Source organism: Echeneis naucrates, chromosome 17 (assembly GCF_900963305.1).
Source record: "Echeneis naucrates chromosome 17, fEcheNa1.1, whole genome shotgun sequence".
Classification (NCBI taxonomy): Eukaryota; Metazoa; Chordata; class Actinopteri; order Carangiformes; family Echeneidae; genus Echeneis; species Echeneis naucrates.
Window position 1 is genome coordinate 7,389,785 of NC_042527.1, and position 14,401 is coordinate 7,404,185.

The 14,401-nt window shown below is 41.8% G+C and overlaps 1 protein-coding gene across 1 annotated transcript; it reads right to left on the reverse strand.

Moving 5' to 3' along the window:
- Positions 1–690: 690 nt before the first annotated feature.
- On the reverse strand, positions 691–14,158 carry LOC115057956 (BMP/retinoic acid-inducible neural-specific protein 3-like). Its single transcript, XM_029525215.1, has 8 exons — positions 14,069–14,158; positions 13,612–13,965; positions 10,232–10,434; positions 8,740–8,967; positions 6,228–6,326; positions 5,046–5,282; positions 3,058–3,280; positions 691–1,825 (listed from the first exon to the last, which is right to left on the reverse strand). The coding sequence occupies exons 2-8, from the start codon at positions 13,908–13,910 to the stop codon at positions 691–693; spliced, it is 2,424 nt and encodes an 807-aa protein (XP_029381075.1). The 5' UTR covers positions 13,911–13,965; positions 14,069–14,158.
- Positions 14,159–14,401: the final 243 nt, after the last annotated feature.

The following is a 14,401-nucleotide window of genomic DNA, read 5'->3' on the forward strand; positions in this document are numbered from 1 at the left end:
TGTTGTTTGATGCTAGGCATGTCTCTGTGGTTCCCTGGCTCATCTGTCACATAAAGTGTGAATGGCGGATGGGGACGGAGGAGGAGCAGAGGACGGCTGCTCTCAGCCCTCCCTTCTCTCAGTATATACTTAGTAATCTGTGCCAAGGCTGTTCCCTCAATGGAGAATGGAGACCTTGTGTTCTGAGGCGCCAGATGGGCAAAAACAACACAGCACACACCACTACCAGTCTCCAGTGAGATAGATGCTGAAAGTGTAAGACGAATAAAAAAAAAATTCTCTGAGGATGCTTTCATGCATGTCATGCCTGGTTCTGTTTGTGTATGTAATTAAAATGCGTCACAATGAAAAGGCCCTGGCAGCACATTCTCTCGATCAACATCTTGCTATGATCACACCCACACAGGGTTAAATTCTGAATGTTTTTCTCCACCTTTTCCTTGATTATTGCTTTTTTTGGGCGTTAATTTTCATTTATGTGGAGAAATACTAAAGATTTGAAAACAAATCTTAATTTGGACCCATAAAACTAGACTGAAATTACAAAAACATCCAATTTAATAGCACATAGTGTTTGTACAACCAAGCCTTGAACACCATACCACGCACTTAACACAAATGGATCCAGCTGACAATGGATACAGACCTGTCTGTGGCAGGGAAATTGTACAAAACATCAAATAGTGGCCATTAACTACACAGTTTATTTGCTTCGTACTCCACGTAGTTTGGTTGTTTGGTACTGAAAGCTTGCAGGGCAGTGAGAATCCTGGTCACATCTGCACTGGACAGTTTGAGTCTGTGGCGGAGCAGACAGGCGAACAGATCGACATGTGGGGCCCCCGGAGGCGAGAGACGGTTAACCCTGTAGCGCAGCTCCACCAGCTGCAGCAGGGCTGAGTCCTGTGATCCCTGAGTGTATGGGTAGTCTATTTGCAGAATCAGGTCCTGGATTGCCTCTGGGTCAAAGTGCACGCTGTATCCAAACAGCTGCATGCTGTTCACTTTCATGTAGCCAATGTTGTTGGACATCTCTGTCTCCTCCAGAGGCTCATAGTACACCGTTGTGTTTTTGTTTCCTCCCGTCATTCCCACAGAGTCCCTTATACGACTCCTCAGGTAGAAATGAACTGTCTCAAAAAAGCTCTTCCATCTGTTTCCCAGAGTCAAAGTCCAATTATAGCAGTCCAAAGGGATATCCAGCTTGGTCCGCTCCCAGTCAGGGTATCCATGTTGGCCTATAGGCATTGTCCAGCTCTCTGAATGGCTACCCCCAAATGGATTCACAAACAGAGACAAGGCTGGCTCCAGAGTGCTGTTCCTAGTGAGGCAAAACTGCAGGGCCAGTCCAAGGAGCATATGAACCCGATTGGACTTTACCCGGTTGCTTTTCAGGGTGAGCAGCATTCTTTTCCTCCAGGATGGGTCAAACCACGTGTTTACACGCACGTCGTTGCTCACAAACACGGCATGCAGAGAGATGCGTGGGTCGCGCCGTTGGAGCAGGTAGCGCAGCTCCAGATCCTGCAGGTCACGGTCACTCTCCAAGCCCAGGTAGGGGTCTGTTGGGTCGGGCACAGCAGGCCGACAGGCTCCCTGGGTCAGGGTGAAACCAGAGTTGCAGCTGGAGCACCTTGTTCGGTTCTCTGTGGAACAGGAGGCACAGCGGGCACCGGCACCCACAGAGCAGGGAATGAGGCCCTGACAAGGTGGATGGTTGTACGGGCATGAGCAGCTGCGGCTTTCATCACTGTAAACACCAACCTGGTTGTTCTCACTGCAGTATAAAATGGAGAGGGCGTAGCTCAACCAGAAATTCAGAGGCCTGGAGGAGAGACAACAGCTGTGTTACACTTCAGCTTTAGAGTTACTACACTGCTGCATTGGCTATTACAAGAATTTATAGCTGTCACTTTCAGTCTTTTCCCTGTTTTTCTGATAATGCAATGAAATAAATGTTTTGCTCAATGAGATAAATCATTTCACGCACACACAAAAAAAAGTGAGTTGTTTTGATGTGCAGCAAACACAATTTGAGTCAAACTCAGACTCAGCTGGAACAGAAACAAAACCTGAGCCAAATGAATATTTTGATCTATTGAATTCCCACAATGTGTTACAGATAGACAGTGATGGCGCACACGAACCCACGCAGACATCATTATCATACATCATATCCTTATCCATCATAAATCTCAGTATCTCTTTGCATGTCTTTCTCAGCTTTATGTTAGTTTACAGATATAGCACAATAAAGCACAACTACAACGTTAATGGAAAACAAATAGCAAATAAATAAAAGAAAACACAAATTTTTGTTTCAACGTAGCGCAAAACTACAAAATTGAATCACCCAGTAACCCTGAGGCTCTTCTGAATTTATTTTATACGAACGGAGGGGGTGTGATAAAGAACTGTAATTGGATTGTAGACTGAGGAGGCTGTTCCTGCAGCCTGACTAGCACACTGATGGATTGTGTCATTTAGTTAATTTCACTACCAGAAATAGCTATCAACATGCAGTGTTCATGAGAGACGCATAAATCTGAGTGAAGTTATGACCACGGTGCTCTCTGATAGGCTGTTGAAATGGGGCATCAAGGTGGGAGTGCTGCTGAAGCTGCAGCTGGAGCAGTACAAAAAAAATGTAAAATAAAAATGCAGCACTAGATATAAGGAAAGAATATTGCACAGTCCACAGCAGCTTAAATTAAAAAAACAAACAAACAAATGAATGATTAAATGATGAATTTGAATTTGCCGGATTGATTGGAATGCAGTTTAAACCCTACAGACAGTGAAACTGAACATGATCCCGCTTATCTGTCCTCCCTTCTCCTAGAACGGAGAGCCAGGTTTGCTCCTGTCAGCACTTTTCACCTCACTCCACAACTACTTCTCCTCAAGTGCCTTCTAATAAGTTCCGTCTCACTCCGTTGCCTTCTCCCTGCGCCTGCGGCATAAATCATTTTCATAATTATACGTTTTGGGCAGCACCTTGGGTTAACAGGCTGCAATATAAATATTCCTCCCACTTCTTCCTGTCTTGCTTCTTACCTCGGCTGCTGCAGGATTATTTTGGGCTGTTTGCGGCACCTCTTGCTTAGGCTGAAGAGCTTGTTAGTGGTGCGGCGAGCTTTGGCCAAGAGTTGGTTGCTGCTGGACTCCAGGAGCCTGTAGCGCTGGAGCAGGCTGGCGTCTGTCCTCCACAAGTGCTCCACCACGGATGTGTTTACAGCATAATGGGTTGGCAGTTTCCCAACAAAGCTTTGGAACTCCTCTGGTAGGAAAAATAGGATAAATATGTCAACTCTATGAGCCACTGGGTAACAGTATAGGGAAGACCCCCCCCCACCCCCCAAAAAAAAAACAAAAAAAAAACTACTTCTCATTGTTTGTCCTAGAAAATCAGCTCAAGAGGACAAATGACAGCTGCAACATGCCTGAAAAGCATTTTGTTATTGAGAGTTTTCTCCTCTCAAAGAGAGCACTGCTGATCCTAATCAGCGTATCAAACAACAAACCTCTTTCACATTTTGTTACTGTGAAAATATTCATGTTAACCACCACCTGCTGTTTTTGCACGTCACTAAAGCAACCAGTCGGTAATTAGATATGAGTGAAATTGCGCTTCCTGCCTCACGTGCAAGTTATGCAGATTGCCACGGTAACGATTATCACTTACAAAAAGCATATATATACATATCGAACATATATATGTATATATAAAGTGTCTCAGAAAGCTTCCTTTGTTCGGGGGGGCGGGGCACGTTTACATTGCACCTTGTTCTGCAAATTTTCCTGCTGAGAGGTAGCGCTCTCTTTATGAGATCCAAAAATAGAGACCAACCTTACGCACTCAGTATCAGCACCACAGGGGTCTGGTGTCAACGATGTGCTTCGGCATGTCCTTTTTATTTTCTCACATCAGTTCATCCAAACCAAGCTACTTTAAAAAGTCAGTGGTACACCAATAACCCTTGCTAAGTTTCCTCTGCTGGTTCTTCCACATCGTGTGTGCCACAAAACAGTCAAACAAATTGGCTGTAAACGTCTGCATGAAGTTTGGTGCAAAACCAAAGGATCTGTCGTGTATTTATGGTAATTAGAGCACTGTCTCAAAATGACTGTGAATACATTACTTGCTGCTGGACCCAGGCCAGGCTTTGTGTAATTGCAGGCTCATTTATTTGTTTAGCTGCCTTTTTGCAGTGGAAGGAGCTGAGGGACGTCACTACAGGGCTTCTGCAACACGACGGGGCAGTGTGTCCTAAAAACTGTAGTGCTTTTACTGCAGTGGGTGGGGGAACCATACAGCAATAATTTCACATTGGGACAGTATAATTTAATAGCTGTCATTCATTTCCTTTATTTTTCATAGTTATTTTTAATTTGATTTCTAATAAAAATTTTTTTGTATGATGGTTCACTTTTTTTTGATGGAATTACGCAATAGCCTTGTTTAGTACATAACTTTACTTCACTGATTTGAATTGAATGAATGTTAACCAAAAGTCATTTTGGTGTAGTGTGAGATGGGATGATTGATATCTCACACGTCTGAACGGTAGAAATGGAGTAGCAGATGTTGTTGATTTACAGGGTTTATGTACCTGACTATTTTAACACTTTTTGCATTTAATTACTTTTTTTTTTGTTTGATAATTCTTCACAGCTCTTTGGTGAGAACAGATGGATGAAAAAGACCTGTGTATTTCCATCCACTGCGGCCGTGAGCACCTTGAGCGCACCACAACAATCATTTGACGTGACACCTGACTGACACGTCTCTTGATTCATTGTCTGCCAGCTGCCAGTATTTGACAGCCAAGCACTGATTTAGAGGAAGAGCCAGGATGTATTTCTGTTCATGTTAAATCAAAGTTTGAATCTATTATTTTGTGGCTTAAAAAAATAAAAATCAACTCTATCCATAAGTTTTGAGGATTGTCCCCTCTGGGTGTTTGACAATACCGTTCAAATTGACATTTCAAGTCCCATTTTTGGTGGGTGGGGGTCACAGCACATTCAAATCCCTGACTCACCAGATTCCTCAAACTCCTGGTTGGTCAGCCTCCAGGAGTCTCTGAGGTTTAGCAGGTTGTTTTCCAGCGTGTCCAGATCAGAGTGAGGACAGTTGCACTGAGGGAAGTCAACTCCACACTCACACCAGCAGTCAGTGTTCTGGCAGACAAACCGGCCTTCAGATTTACAGCCAATGTAGCTGAGAGCTGCCTCGATGAAGAGACTTTGCAGATAGGTTGGGAGGATGACCTGCAGCCCTGTGCAGTGTGAAAAACACAATCAGGTTACGGGCCATTTTTTCTGAGCATTTGATTTAATTGAACTTTTTAACTTTAGTAATACAGAATATGTTGCAATAAAGCTAGTGTCAAGTGTCAGCTTTACAACAAGAGTATTGATCCACTGTGTGGCTTCTTTAATCATTTTAATGTTTAGCCAGCAGAAAAGAAGTCAAGTGAAAGAATTAGGGTGTGGAGAAAAGTCTGGACTTTCTGGATATTTCTGAAAAAATATCCTCCGTTGTGGTGAAATTTGAAATCCCATTCATTCATCAAATGTCTCAGTATTTTGTTTACATGCTGGTTCTGCTTAAACAGTAGTGCTGCTTAAATGTTGTTCAATGGTATTTAACAAGCTTAGTGAGTACATCAGCTCCATGTTTGGCCTCGCTTTTTATGTTATCAACATTAACTACATCATTGATTTTGCCATTGCATATGGAGTTTTAATCAGTCCAGCCCATTTAATGGTTTACAGCCATAAATATCTGTGTTTAGTTTCAAAGTGTTGTCTCTCCTATTAAGATGATGATGATGAAGCACTCACAGCTGAAGTAATGAAACCGTGATGTCCTAGCTGAGTGTTCAGGACAAGGTGAGGGAGATGGATAGGATTTCTTGATGGAGAGTGAGGCTCGGTCTTTTTTTTTTTTTTTTGGGATTCTCTCTTGTTTAATAAATACCAAACAAAAGTGTAAAAGATTTTCTCATTTCTGTGAGGAGGATTAGATCTTCCTATCTAATTTCAACAACCAGCATGTGTATTTTCCAAGATTGCCAAACATTTTATTCATCATGACAAAAAACAAAACAAAATGCACACACACACACACACACACACACTTGGATACAAAATCCAACTCTATAGCAGCATCAGTGTTGAGTGTTAGTGTAAAAAAGGCTCTTCTAGGGAGCAGATTTTACCTTGTAGTTGAACTTTATTTTCTGGACTGTGGACCAGCACAGAGCTGACCGTGTCCAGGTTGTCATAGTTGCTGCATCCAAGTGGCCCAGTTCTGGTTTCTGTCACCTACGGGGATATTGAAAGATACAGATACATATGGTCAAAATGTGTCTTGTGTCTTGTTTTGTTTAATTGTTTTTATGTGTTATGTGACAGATTGCTAGTGCCTCAGTGATTTTATTGTTCTATTGAGTTTTTAGTTGCATTTTCCAACGTTAAACATATTTAGCAGTCAGTTGATAATCTTTGTTCAATCAGTGGCTATAGCCATCAATCACATCATTTTGGCATGACCTGTACTTACTGACTCATTTATTATGTATTTAAAAAAAAAAAAGAAAAAAACAACAGCAGTATATCTCAAATGTGTTTTGAATACAGTGAGTCACCGCAAAGAAAAGGTCGTCAATCAGAAAGTTTTCTTTCCTCAGACAAAGTAATTTGTTCTAATATCAGCGAAAGAAATCAACTTCTCTCCAACTGAAAAATGCATTCTCTCCTATGCTAACATAATTTTTAAGTGTAATTCATCTTGATGTCTGCTTTGTAAATTTTGACACACAGACGCACAAGACTGCATCACTTGCAGCGTTTTAGCATAAATTTATGGTGAGAGTTCTCCCTGTTTCTCACCAATTCCCCGGCCCCACATGTTATTTTAATAAATGGCCGTGTGTCACAGGTGTTGCTTTACATCCCCCATAAAATGCAGTCTCCATCTCCCTCTCCCTCCCTCTGTCCGCTGTTCTAATCTTCAATCTGCCTGAAGTCCACACATGCTACAAAATAGCAAATGAATGGAAGTCTGGCTTGAAATTAATGTAATGATATCTTTCATCCATCAAGCTGATGCATAACCAGAGGAACAGGTTTTCAGTTGGTGGTGGTGGTGGGGGGGTGCACTTGTCTTCATCAGTGGCTACTCACTTTAGTATCTACGTTTGCCCCTTGGGCTGATTAATGCATACGCTCTAATAGCCACTTCAGATGATAAAATGGATGAGTGGTGTTTTATACTACAGGACGCACAACTGCTGCTCTGGTCTGCTTCTTCACTTTTAAAGCTTGCTGCTGGGTACATGAAGTCTAAGATATGTTTTATATTGTAGTATAGTTCTCCTGCTGCTTAAAGCTGTTAATTGGACTGTAATAGGTGGTTAGTTTCTCAATTTTGTTGTAAAAAAAAAAAAAAAAAAAAAAAGTCAATTAAACACAGTCTGATACAAATCAAAATCAAATGCATTTTCTCTTCATCCAGCCTGATTAAATAAGTTATATAATTAGATTCCCAGAACCTGTATTAAAGTACTTGTCCGTACGTGTTATTTTCGAATTAAGCCACCAGATTGTAATGAGGTAAGACTTTGCTCTCACAAGTTTGAATTCGGATTTCTTACTTATACACCTCTATTCCACCTAATTTCAGTAAAAATGCTTAACTTTATATAGCTTCTCTATTTTTGTTAATTTCGGATTTAAGATATAATTACATATAATTTATATGATCTACTTATAAAAGATTTTATATTGTCAGAGACTCAATTACTTAGCAGTTTTACTAGGACCACTCCAACCATTACAATATTAAAGTTCTGCTTTAACTCTCACAAATTCAGTGACTCAACGTCGCTTAAATGAAATGATTGATCAGTGTACAAGGCAAAACAAAACACATCGGAAGCAATCATTTTGTATTTACGATAAAAAAAATAATATTGTTGTTGGATCAATAATATTACCTGAAAATTGTCTGACCGTTTAAATATAAACCTTATGGGCTATATGGGCACATCTTAGGAATTTCAGATGAACTCTTTATTATTTAGCTATGGCTGAATGATTTCTATGGAATTGATTACGTGTTGAAGAACAGCACGCTGGATGATAATGTGAATATCATAGATCAAAATGACCTCTACTGTCCTATCTGGTTAAAATCCTTTGTACTTTAAACTCCCATCAGGGATGTCAGGGTGTACTGACACACCCACAAGGAAACATCTGGATCACTGCAGCAAGATGAGTTAAACGACAGAAAGCCAAAATTAATTAAACAATACATTTTACATTTCACTTTTAATTGTAAATGAGGACTTTCAAGCAAATTATATGATTGATGATAAGATTATTTCTACCACCAGTGACCTCAGTCAACTGTAAAAACTGTGACTATATTAATTTTATACATAATTTAATTTATCGCAGCATGTCACCAGTGCACATTATATTTCACATAATAAGGGTTTGACTTAATATCTTAATATAAGATGATAAATAAAATAATACTAACACACACAAAATACTCTTTTGGGACTAGGTGAAGTAAACCCAGTATTTTAACCAAGCAATGTGTGTATGCATTCATCAACTGACCAAAACTGACCACGCTGTTGGGGAACAACTGGGCTGCCTCCGGGCAGTGTGTGGCATCACCTCTGCCAACAGACTGCTCCTGTGTTTAAGCCTTTTGACTTGCACATACCCGTATGGCGGTGGATGCAATCTGGAGGTGGTGCAGCCTGCGAAGGGTGCTCTCTCTGTCGGTGAAGTAGGAGGCGGCCAGTTGATGTAGGGCTTCAAGGGTCACTGTCCCCGTAGTATTCAAGTTCCTGTTGCTGCCACGGCTGACCTCGGCACCCGAGGATGAAGACTCCTGGCTTAGCTTCCTTTTGTCAACGAAAATGGTCAAAGACTCCTCTCCTGGTAACAGTCAGGCAGAGGAAAGTTTCACTGGCTCTGACAGAGCTGCACTAATCGCCTTTCATTAGTATCTTTTTGGGTCAAATAGAGAAGCGAAGGGGTGATTAAGTGCTGCGGGGAAACTGATGGTTTGGATGACTGGTGGAAAAAGAACAGACAAGGTCTCTGAATCTTTTGGACTTGTCTTGAGCTTATTTGAGATCACGTTCAATTTATTATCTGGATTAATTTTGCAATAATTGAACAGTAGACCTTGGGTAACCACTGCTTTGCTTGGAAACAGTGAATTGTCCAGCATTTAGAAATATGACATGATTGTTGTAGAAGCAGCCAACTAAACTACAGCTTTTTTACTTTACACACTGATTTATTTATTTATTTATTTTTTTGTCTGAAAATAACCAATATAAACTTCAAAAGAACGACATAAGCCATTATGGAAATGGAAGAGTGGAGTGATATTGATGTTCCTTACAGACAGGAGGTCATAACTGTTGCTGCTACAGATCCCTGCCAGGTAAAACTAAACTAAACAGGGCGTTGACTTTACTCAATCTGCTATGTCTGCAAAGTCTGAACATTCAGCGCAAGAGATTAAGCTTGTTCCAGGTAAGACACTATGTTGATGGTTGTTTTTTCTGTCTTTTCTATGACAGATCATTACCTTTTGAATATAGGTTTAAAAAGGTGCGGGAGACATTTATTATCCTCTGCTAGGCGCCAAAGTGGATGATTATAGGCCCATCACTGTCTTTGTTGGGAAGGGATTAAAAAAAAGTATCCAAACCTTCAAGCAATCCAAATCATTGCTAACATTTGGTATCACGTGTTCAAATCTGAAATATTTAGTGTCAACATCAACTTTTCACAGGCCCACTTACTGTTTCAAAATATATGCCATAATGATTTATTAAATGGAGAAAAGATGAACCAATTGCCACCAATTACAGTGTTGTTCAACTATAGGAAGCCATGCTGTTTTGACAGCTGAACAAAAACATTAAATCAGACTTTTCTGCCTTTTCCAATTAATTTTTTTGTACACTAAACCAGAGTGATTTTTGAGAGCCAAAAGACAGCGATCCAGAGAAATTATTAGATGCTTTGTTGTTTATAAATCGACAGAAAGTAAAATTACTGGCCCAAATGCTCAGAGAAAAAAAAACGAAATACATAACAAAAAATAAATAAATAAATAAATAAAAATCACATTAGAGGCTTTGTGATTCAGACTTGCTTTGAAGCTCAGCGTACTCTACTGTACCTCCTAGAGTGGCGGAGAGGAGGAGGTGGGTGCCATATTTCTTGATTAGGCTCTCTGTAATCGTGTGGAGGGTTGGCCGCCTCCCCAGCTGGCGAATAGTGTGTATGAAGTCTGGGTCGAGGGGCAGAGCCAAACCGCCGCTGCCACCAAAACCGTCTCTCTTCTCTACTGCCAGGCTGTTGACCTTCCAACGACCAAACTCCCTGGCAACGTGCAAACAGACACACACACAATTTGCTCATTCTGCTCATTCGGGGCCTTTAGCTGCGTATTAAGCCCCAGGCTGCTGCGAAACAAGCTGTGTTGAGCGCATAGGGAAAGGTGAATGTACGTTGCATACTTACAAACACCTATACTAAGTGCAGTGACCAAATTGTCCTGAAGTTGTGTCTCCTGGAGAGCTCTAATTATAACACACCTCTGATAGATTGGAGAGCTAAGTGTCAGCTACCTGCTTAGCTTCTTACCTGCTAAGCCATTCAGGTTGTAATCAGTTATTTATGCGTTGTAAGGTTTTTTGTACTTCCTGTGGATATTATATGTTCTATTTATAGTATTCCCAACTTCTTTTTGCCTTTAATACTTAAAAGACTCTTTAACACAGTTAAGTATATTTTGAGAATTGCCAAGTACTAATTGCCACTTAATTGCCACTTAATTTTAATAAACAGAGAGGTTTTGAGACTTTATTTGGACTTTGAGAGAAAAATGAGATGAACAGTGAAAGCTCTGAGTTCTTAATCGGTTTAGAAAATATGTTTGTTTTCCTTCTTGCTGCTCTCATGTCTGTTTGGTAAACATGAAGCAGAAGCCGACAGCTGGTTAGCTTAGCATTCACTTCTTTTTCTGGTATGGTTATACCAGAAAAGAAGAAGATTTCAATGACAGAGCTTTAGAAATGCAGGTTGATGGATTTTGTTAATTTAATACAGGGCTGTTTCTTTCTTTGTCTGTAAGCTAAACTAACAGGCAGCTGGCTGTACTTTCACACTTAGTCAGACATGAGTTCTATCAATCTACTCATGCAACTTTTAACAAGACAGAAGATAAATGTATTACCTAGAAGTTTCACACAGTTCGTTTGTTTGATGTCACTTAAAAGAAGGGCTCCCTTGAAATAAAATTCCTCAGACTGGATGAAAATGTTCTGTTCTTTTTGCTCATGATAGCTAGGGGTTATTGTTAGTTAATCTACTGTCAAGATGACGTTAATTTGCTATGCAAATATATACTTTTTTAATCAAATTATAATTTCTCCATTATTAAATGAGCATTGCTGCACCATAAGCTTTGCAATCAGTTTAGAGCTGTTCTGGGGTTTCAAGAACCCCAGAACAGCTCTAAACTCCTGTGGGCAAAACACAACTTATTGAAACACAACTCTAACAATTGAGAAAGATGCAAAAACCTAAATACAGTCCCAAATCCTCTGCTGACATTATTATTTCTTATCTGTGCCCTTTGGACACAAGTCTCAGAAGCAGCTCCCTGGTTTGTTCCTCTCTCCAGAGCATCAGATTATGCCTACCTCTCCTACAGTGACGCCTGCTGTTCTGTGTATTTCCCTCCCCCTCTGGGAGGCAATCAAATCACTGCCATGAGAAATACGATCGTCAGAGAAATAATTGGGGAACCGGGACAGTGTGGAGTGTGTCATTACAGCCAATCGTTATAACGAGGGAACATGCACACTGTCAGTCACTGGTGGACAGATGGGCATCAGAAATGCATCCCGGGGTTTTTCTTACAGCTATTCCTTCAGCACACACGCACAGCAAAGCAGGGGGATGTTTGCTGGAGGAACATACTCGGAAAGCCAAACAAATGCATGTACTATATGCAATCAATAGTGATCAAAACAACTCCTTGGAGGGGAAAGGAAACTATATATTGAAGAGCAAAGGGACATCTTAATCACAAACTCCGGCATGACTGATGCATGTAATGCTCATGGCGGTGTAACAGAGGTTAGAGTAGAATAGCAGTTTAGGCCTCAGGCTTTTCAAGAGCACATATAAAAAATATGGAGCATAAGTAAGTCTGTGGGGGCTGTAAAATATAGTTATGAGCTATTTCTCAGAATAAACACCTCTGGTGTTTTCACAGTTAATACTTTATCAGATATTATCGCTATAAGACACTGAATAATAAGCAAGAGCAAACTGTTCCAAACTGACAGCTAGTGGGGCTTTTTTCTTTATCAGTTGAGTCTCATTTTTGAGTAATCTTTAAACATCTTAACTCCTAATCTTTGAAAAAGCCTCAGGGTCAGCAGGCAGTGTTTACGGGTCGCTGCTAGAGGGTAAAAAAGACCCGTGACGGGTGAAATGTCAGCCAGCCAAAGCCCTTCAGATGGCAGCTGCCTTGGAAATTCCAAGCTGTTCACCTCTTTGTCAGTTTCATTGATTTTCACTAATTATGGGGCACAGTTCGGAGAAGACGCATCCAGTTCGGGGACCATTGGGACATGGTCCATTGAAAAACTGCAGGTGTCACTCTGAGATAAACACTGCAGACTTCCCTAGGAGGAGATAATAGACCAATTGATTTATGGATGCAAATGTAAAGGTTTTTTTTTTTTTCTTTTCACTTTGGCTAATCCTCTGCAATGTCCACCAGAGGAAAAGAAGCATAGTCCAGGGCTGGAGACACTGATAAACCGCATAAGTCTGTCGGAGCAGGAATTAAATACCACCAGACATTGATTTTTGACTAAAGAAATACACAGACAAATGTGTAATACCTGCTCCGCCTTATTGCTCCTGTAATAGATGGAGGACTGGAAGTGCACTGACTGAAACACTGTGCACATTAAAGTTACAAGAGAGCAGAAAAACATTGCAAGCCTTGCGCTTCCTTCAGCGGAATATTTAGACGGAGCTTGAAGCACAGCTCAGGGATGCTGCAGAGTCACTGACAGGATGTAACCATCCTCACACACTGTTCTGGGATTAACTCCAGCTGTACAGGCCATTCTGAGACATTCGGCGAGAAGAGAATTTCAAATATCAAAAAGCCCGATATAAAAGCCCCTAGAAAATGGATAAAAAAATTTTCAGGAAGGAGGGGGCAAATTTTTGCAGTGCTTCAGTGGCTCCTCAGATTTGCTCATCAGCTTGTGACTAATTCTGTGCAGGTGTGATACCTGTGAGGGCAATCCTGAGCGTGAGCAGCCTTTCATTCCAAACACTACAGCAGCTGCTTGCTCTGATTAGTTTCTCTCCAGCTCTGAGTGCTCATCAGTGAAATTATCCAGTGGCATGTTTAAATGAAATGAATATATGCACTTTACAGACCCAAACCTGAAATTACTGAAAGAGGCATGACAAATAAAGACAGGTAATAATTGACACCTCCAGCTAATTGGAGCAGGCTCTCACCTGTAGATCTTGTATCTGGTGCTGAAGCCCTGGTGGTGTCTCTCTGCAGCCTCGGTGAACTCCAGGGACTGGTGGAAGGGCCCTTTATCCGACAGCAGCCAGCTCAGGCTCAGGGAGCCCGGGGCGGCGCTGTCGCCTTGTCCGGCGGCGGGTGCGGCCGCGATTCCGGCCCCGGCTCCTGCTGCGAAGGCGGCGGGCCCCCCGGAGGTCCAGCAGCAGCAGCAGCAGAGCCACAGGCGGAGAGCAGCCCCCTCCCATGGCAGAGACAGCCGCTTAAGAGCGATTCTCCGACAGCTCATGCTTCACCCAGCGACACCTCATTTCTCTCCGGAACGGGAGGACGGAGGTGCGAGACTGTGTTGCAGCCATACACATGTGAGGGGCGGAAAAGCAGCGCGCCGCGCAGAGTAGTTGGAAATCCCTTCAGATCAAAATGAAATGAAATGCTGAAACTTACCTGATCTTACTACAGGGGCCAAACGATCCGCTCTGAACAATGAAGTGAACTCTTCCGATCTTGCCAGCGATGCCAGTAAACGCTCTCCTGTTGTAGGACAAAAAAACAAAACTTGCGACTCCCGGCGTGTTTTCCTTCCAGCGAGCGCCGCTCCAACTTAATGTCCGCTCTCGGTCAACTTTATTTAGGGGAGACGATGCTCCGCGCACCGCCCGCCGAGCAGCTGCAGCAGCGGACCCTCATCTGGAGGAGCTCCGTGCTGTCAGAGGCGTGCATGCAAAAGGTTGGATTTTTATCATCTGATGAGGGAATAAACGTGTTTTGTTTTTTGGT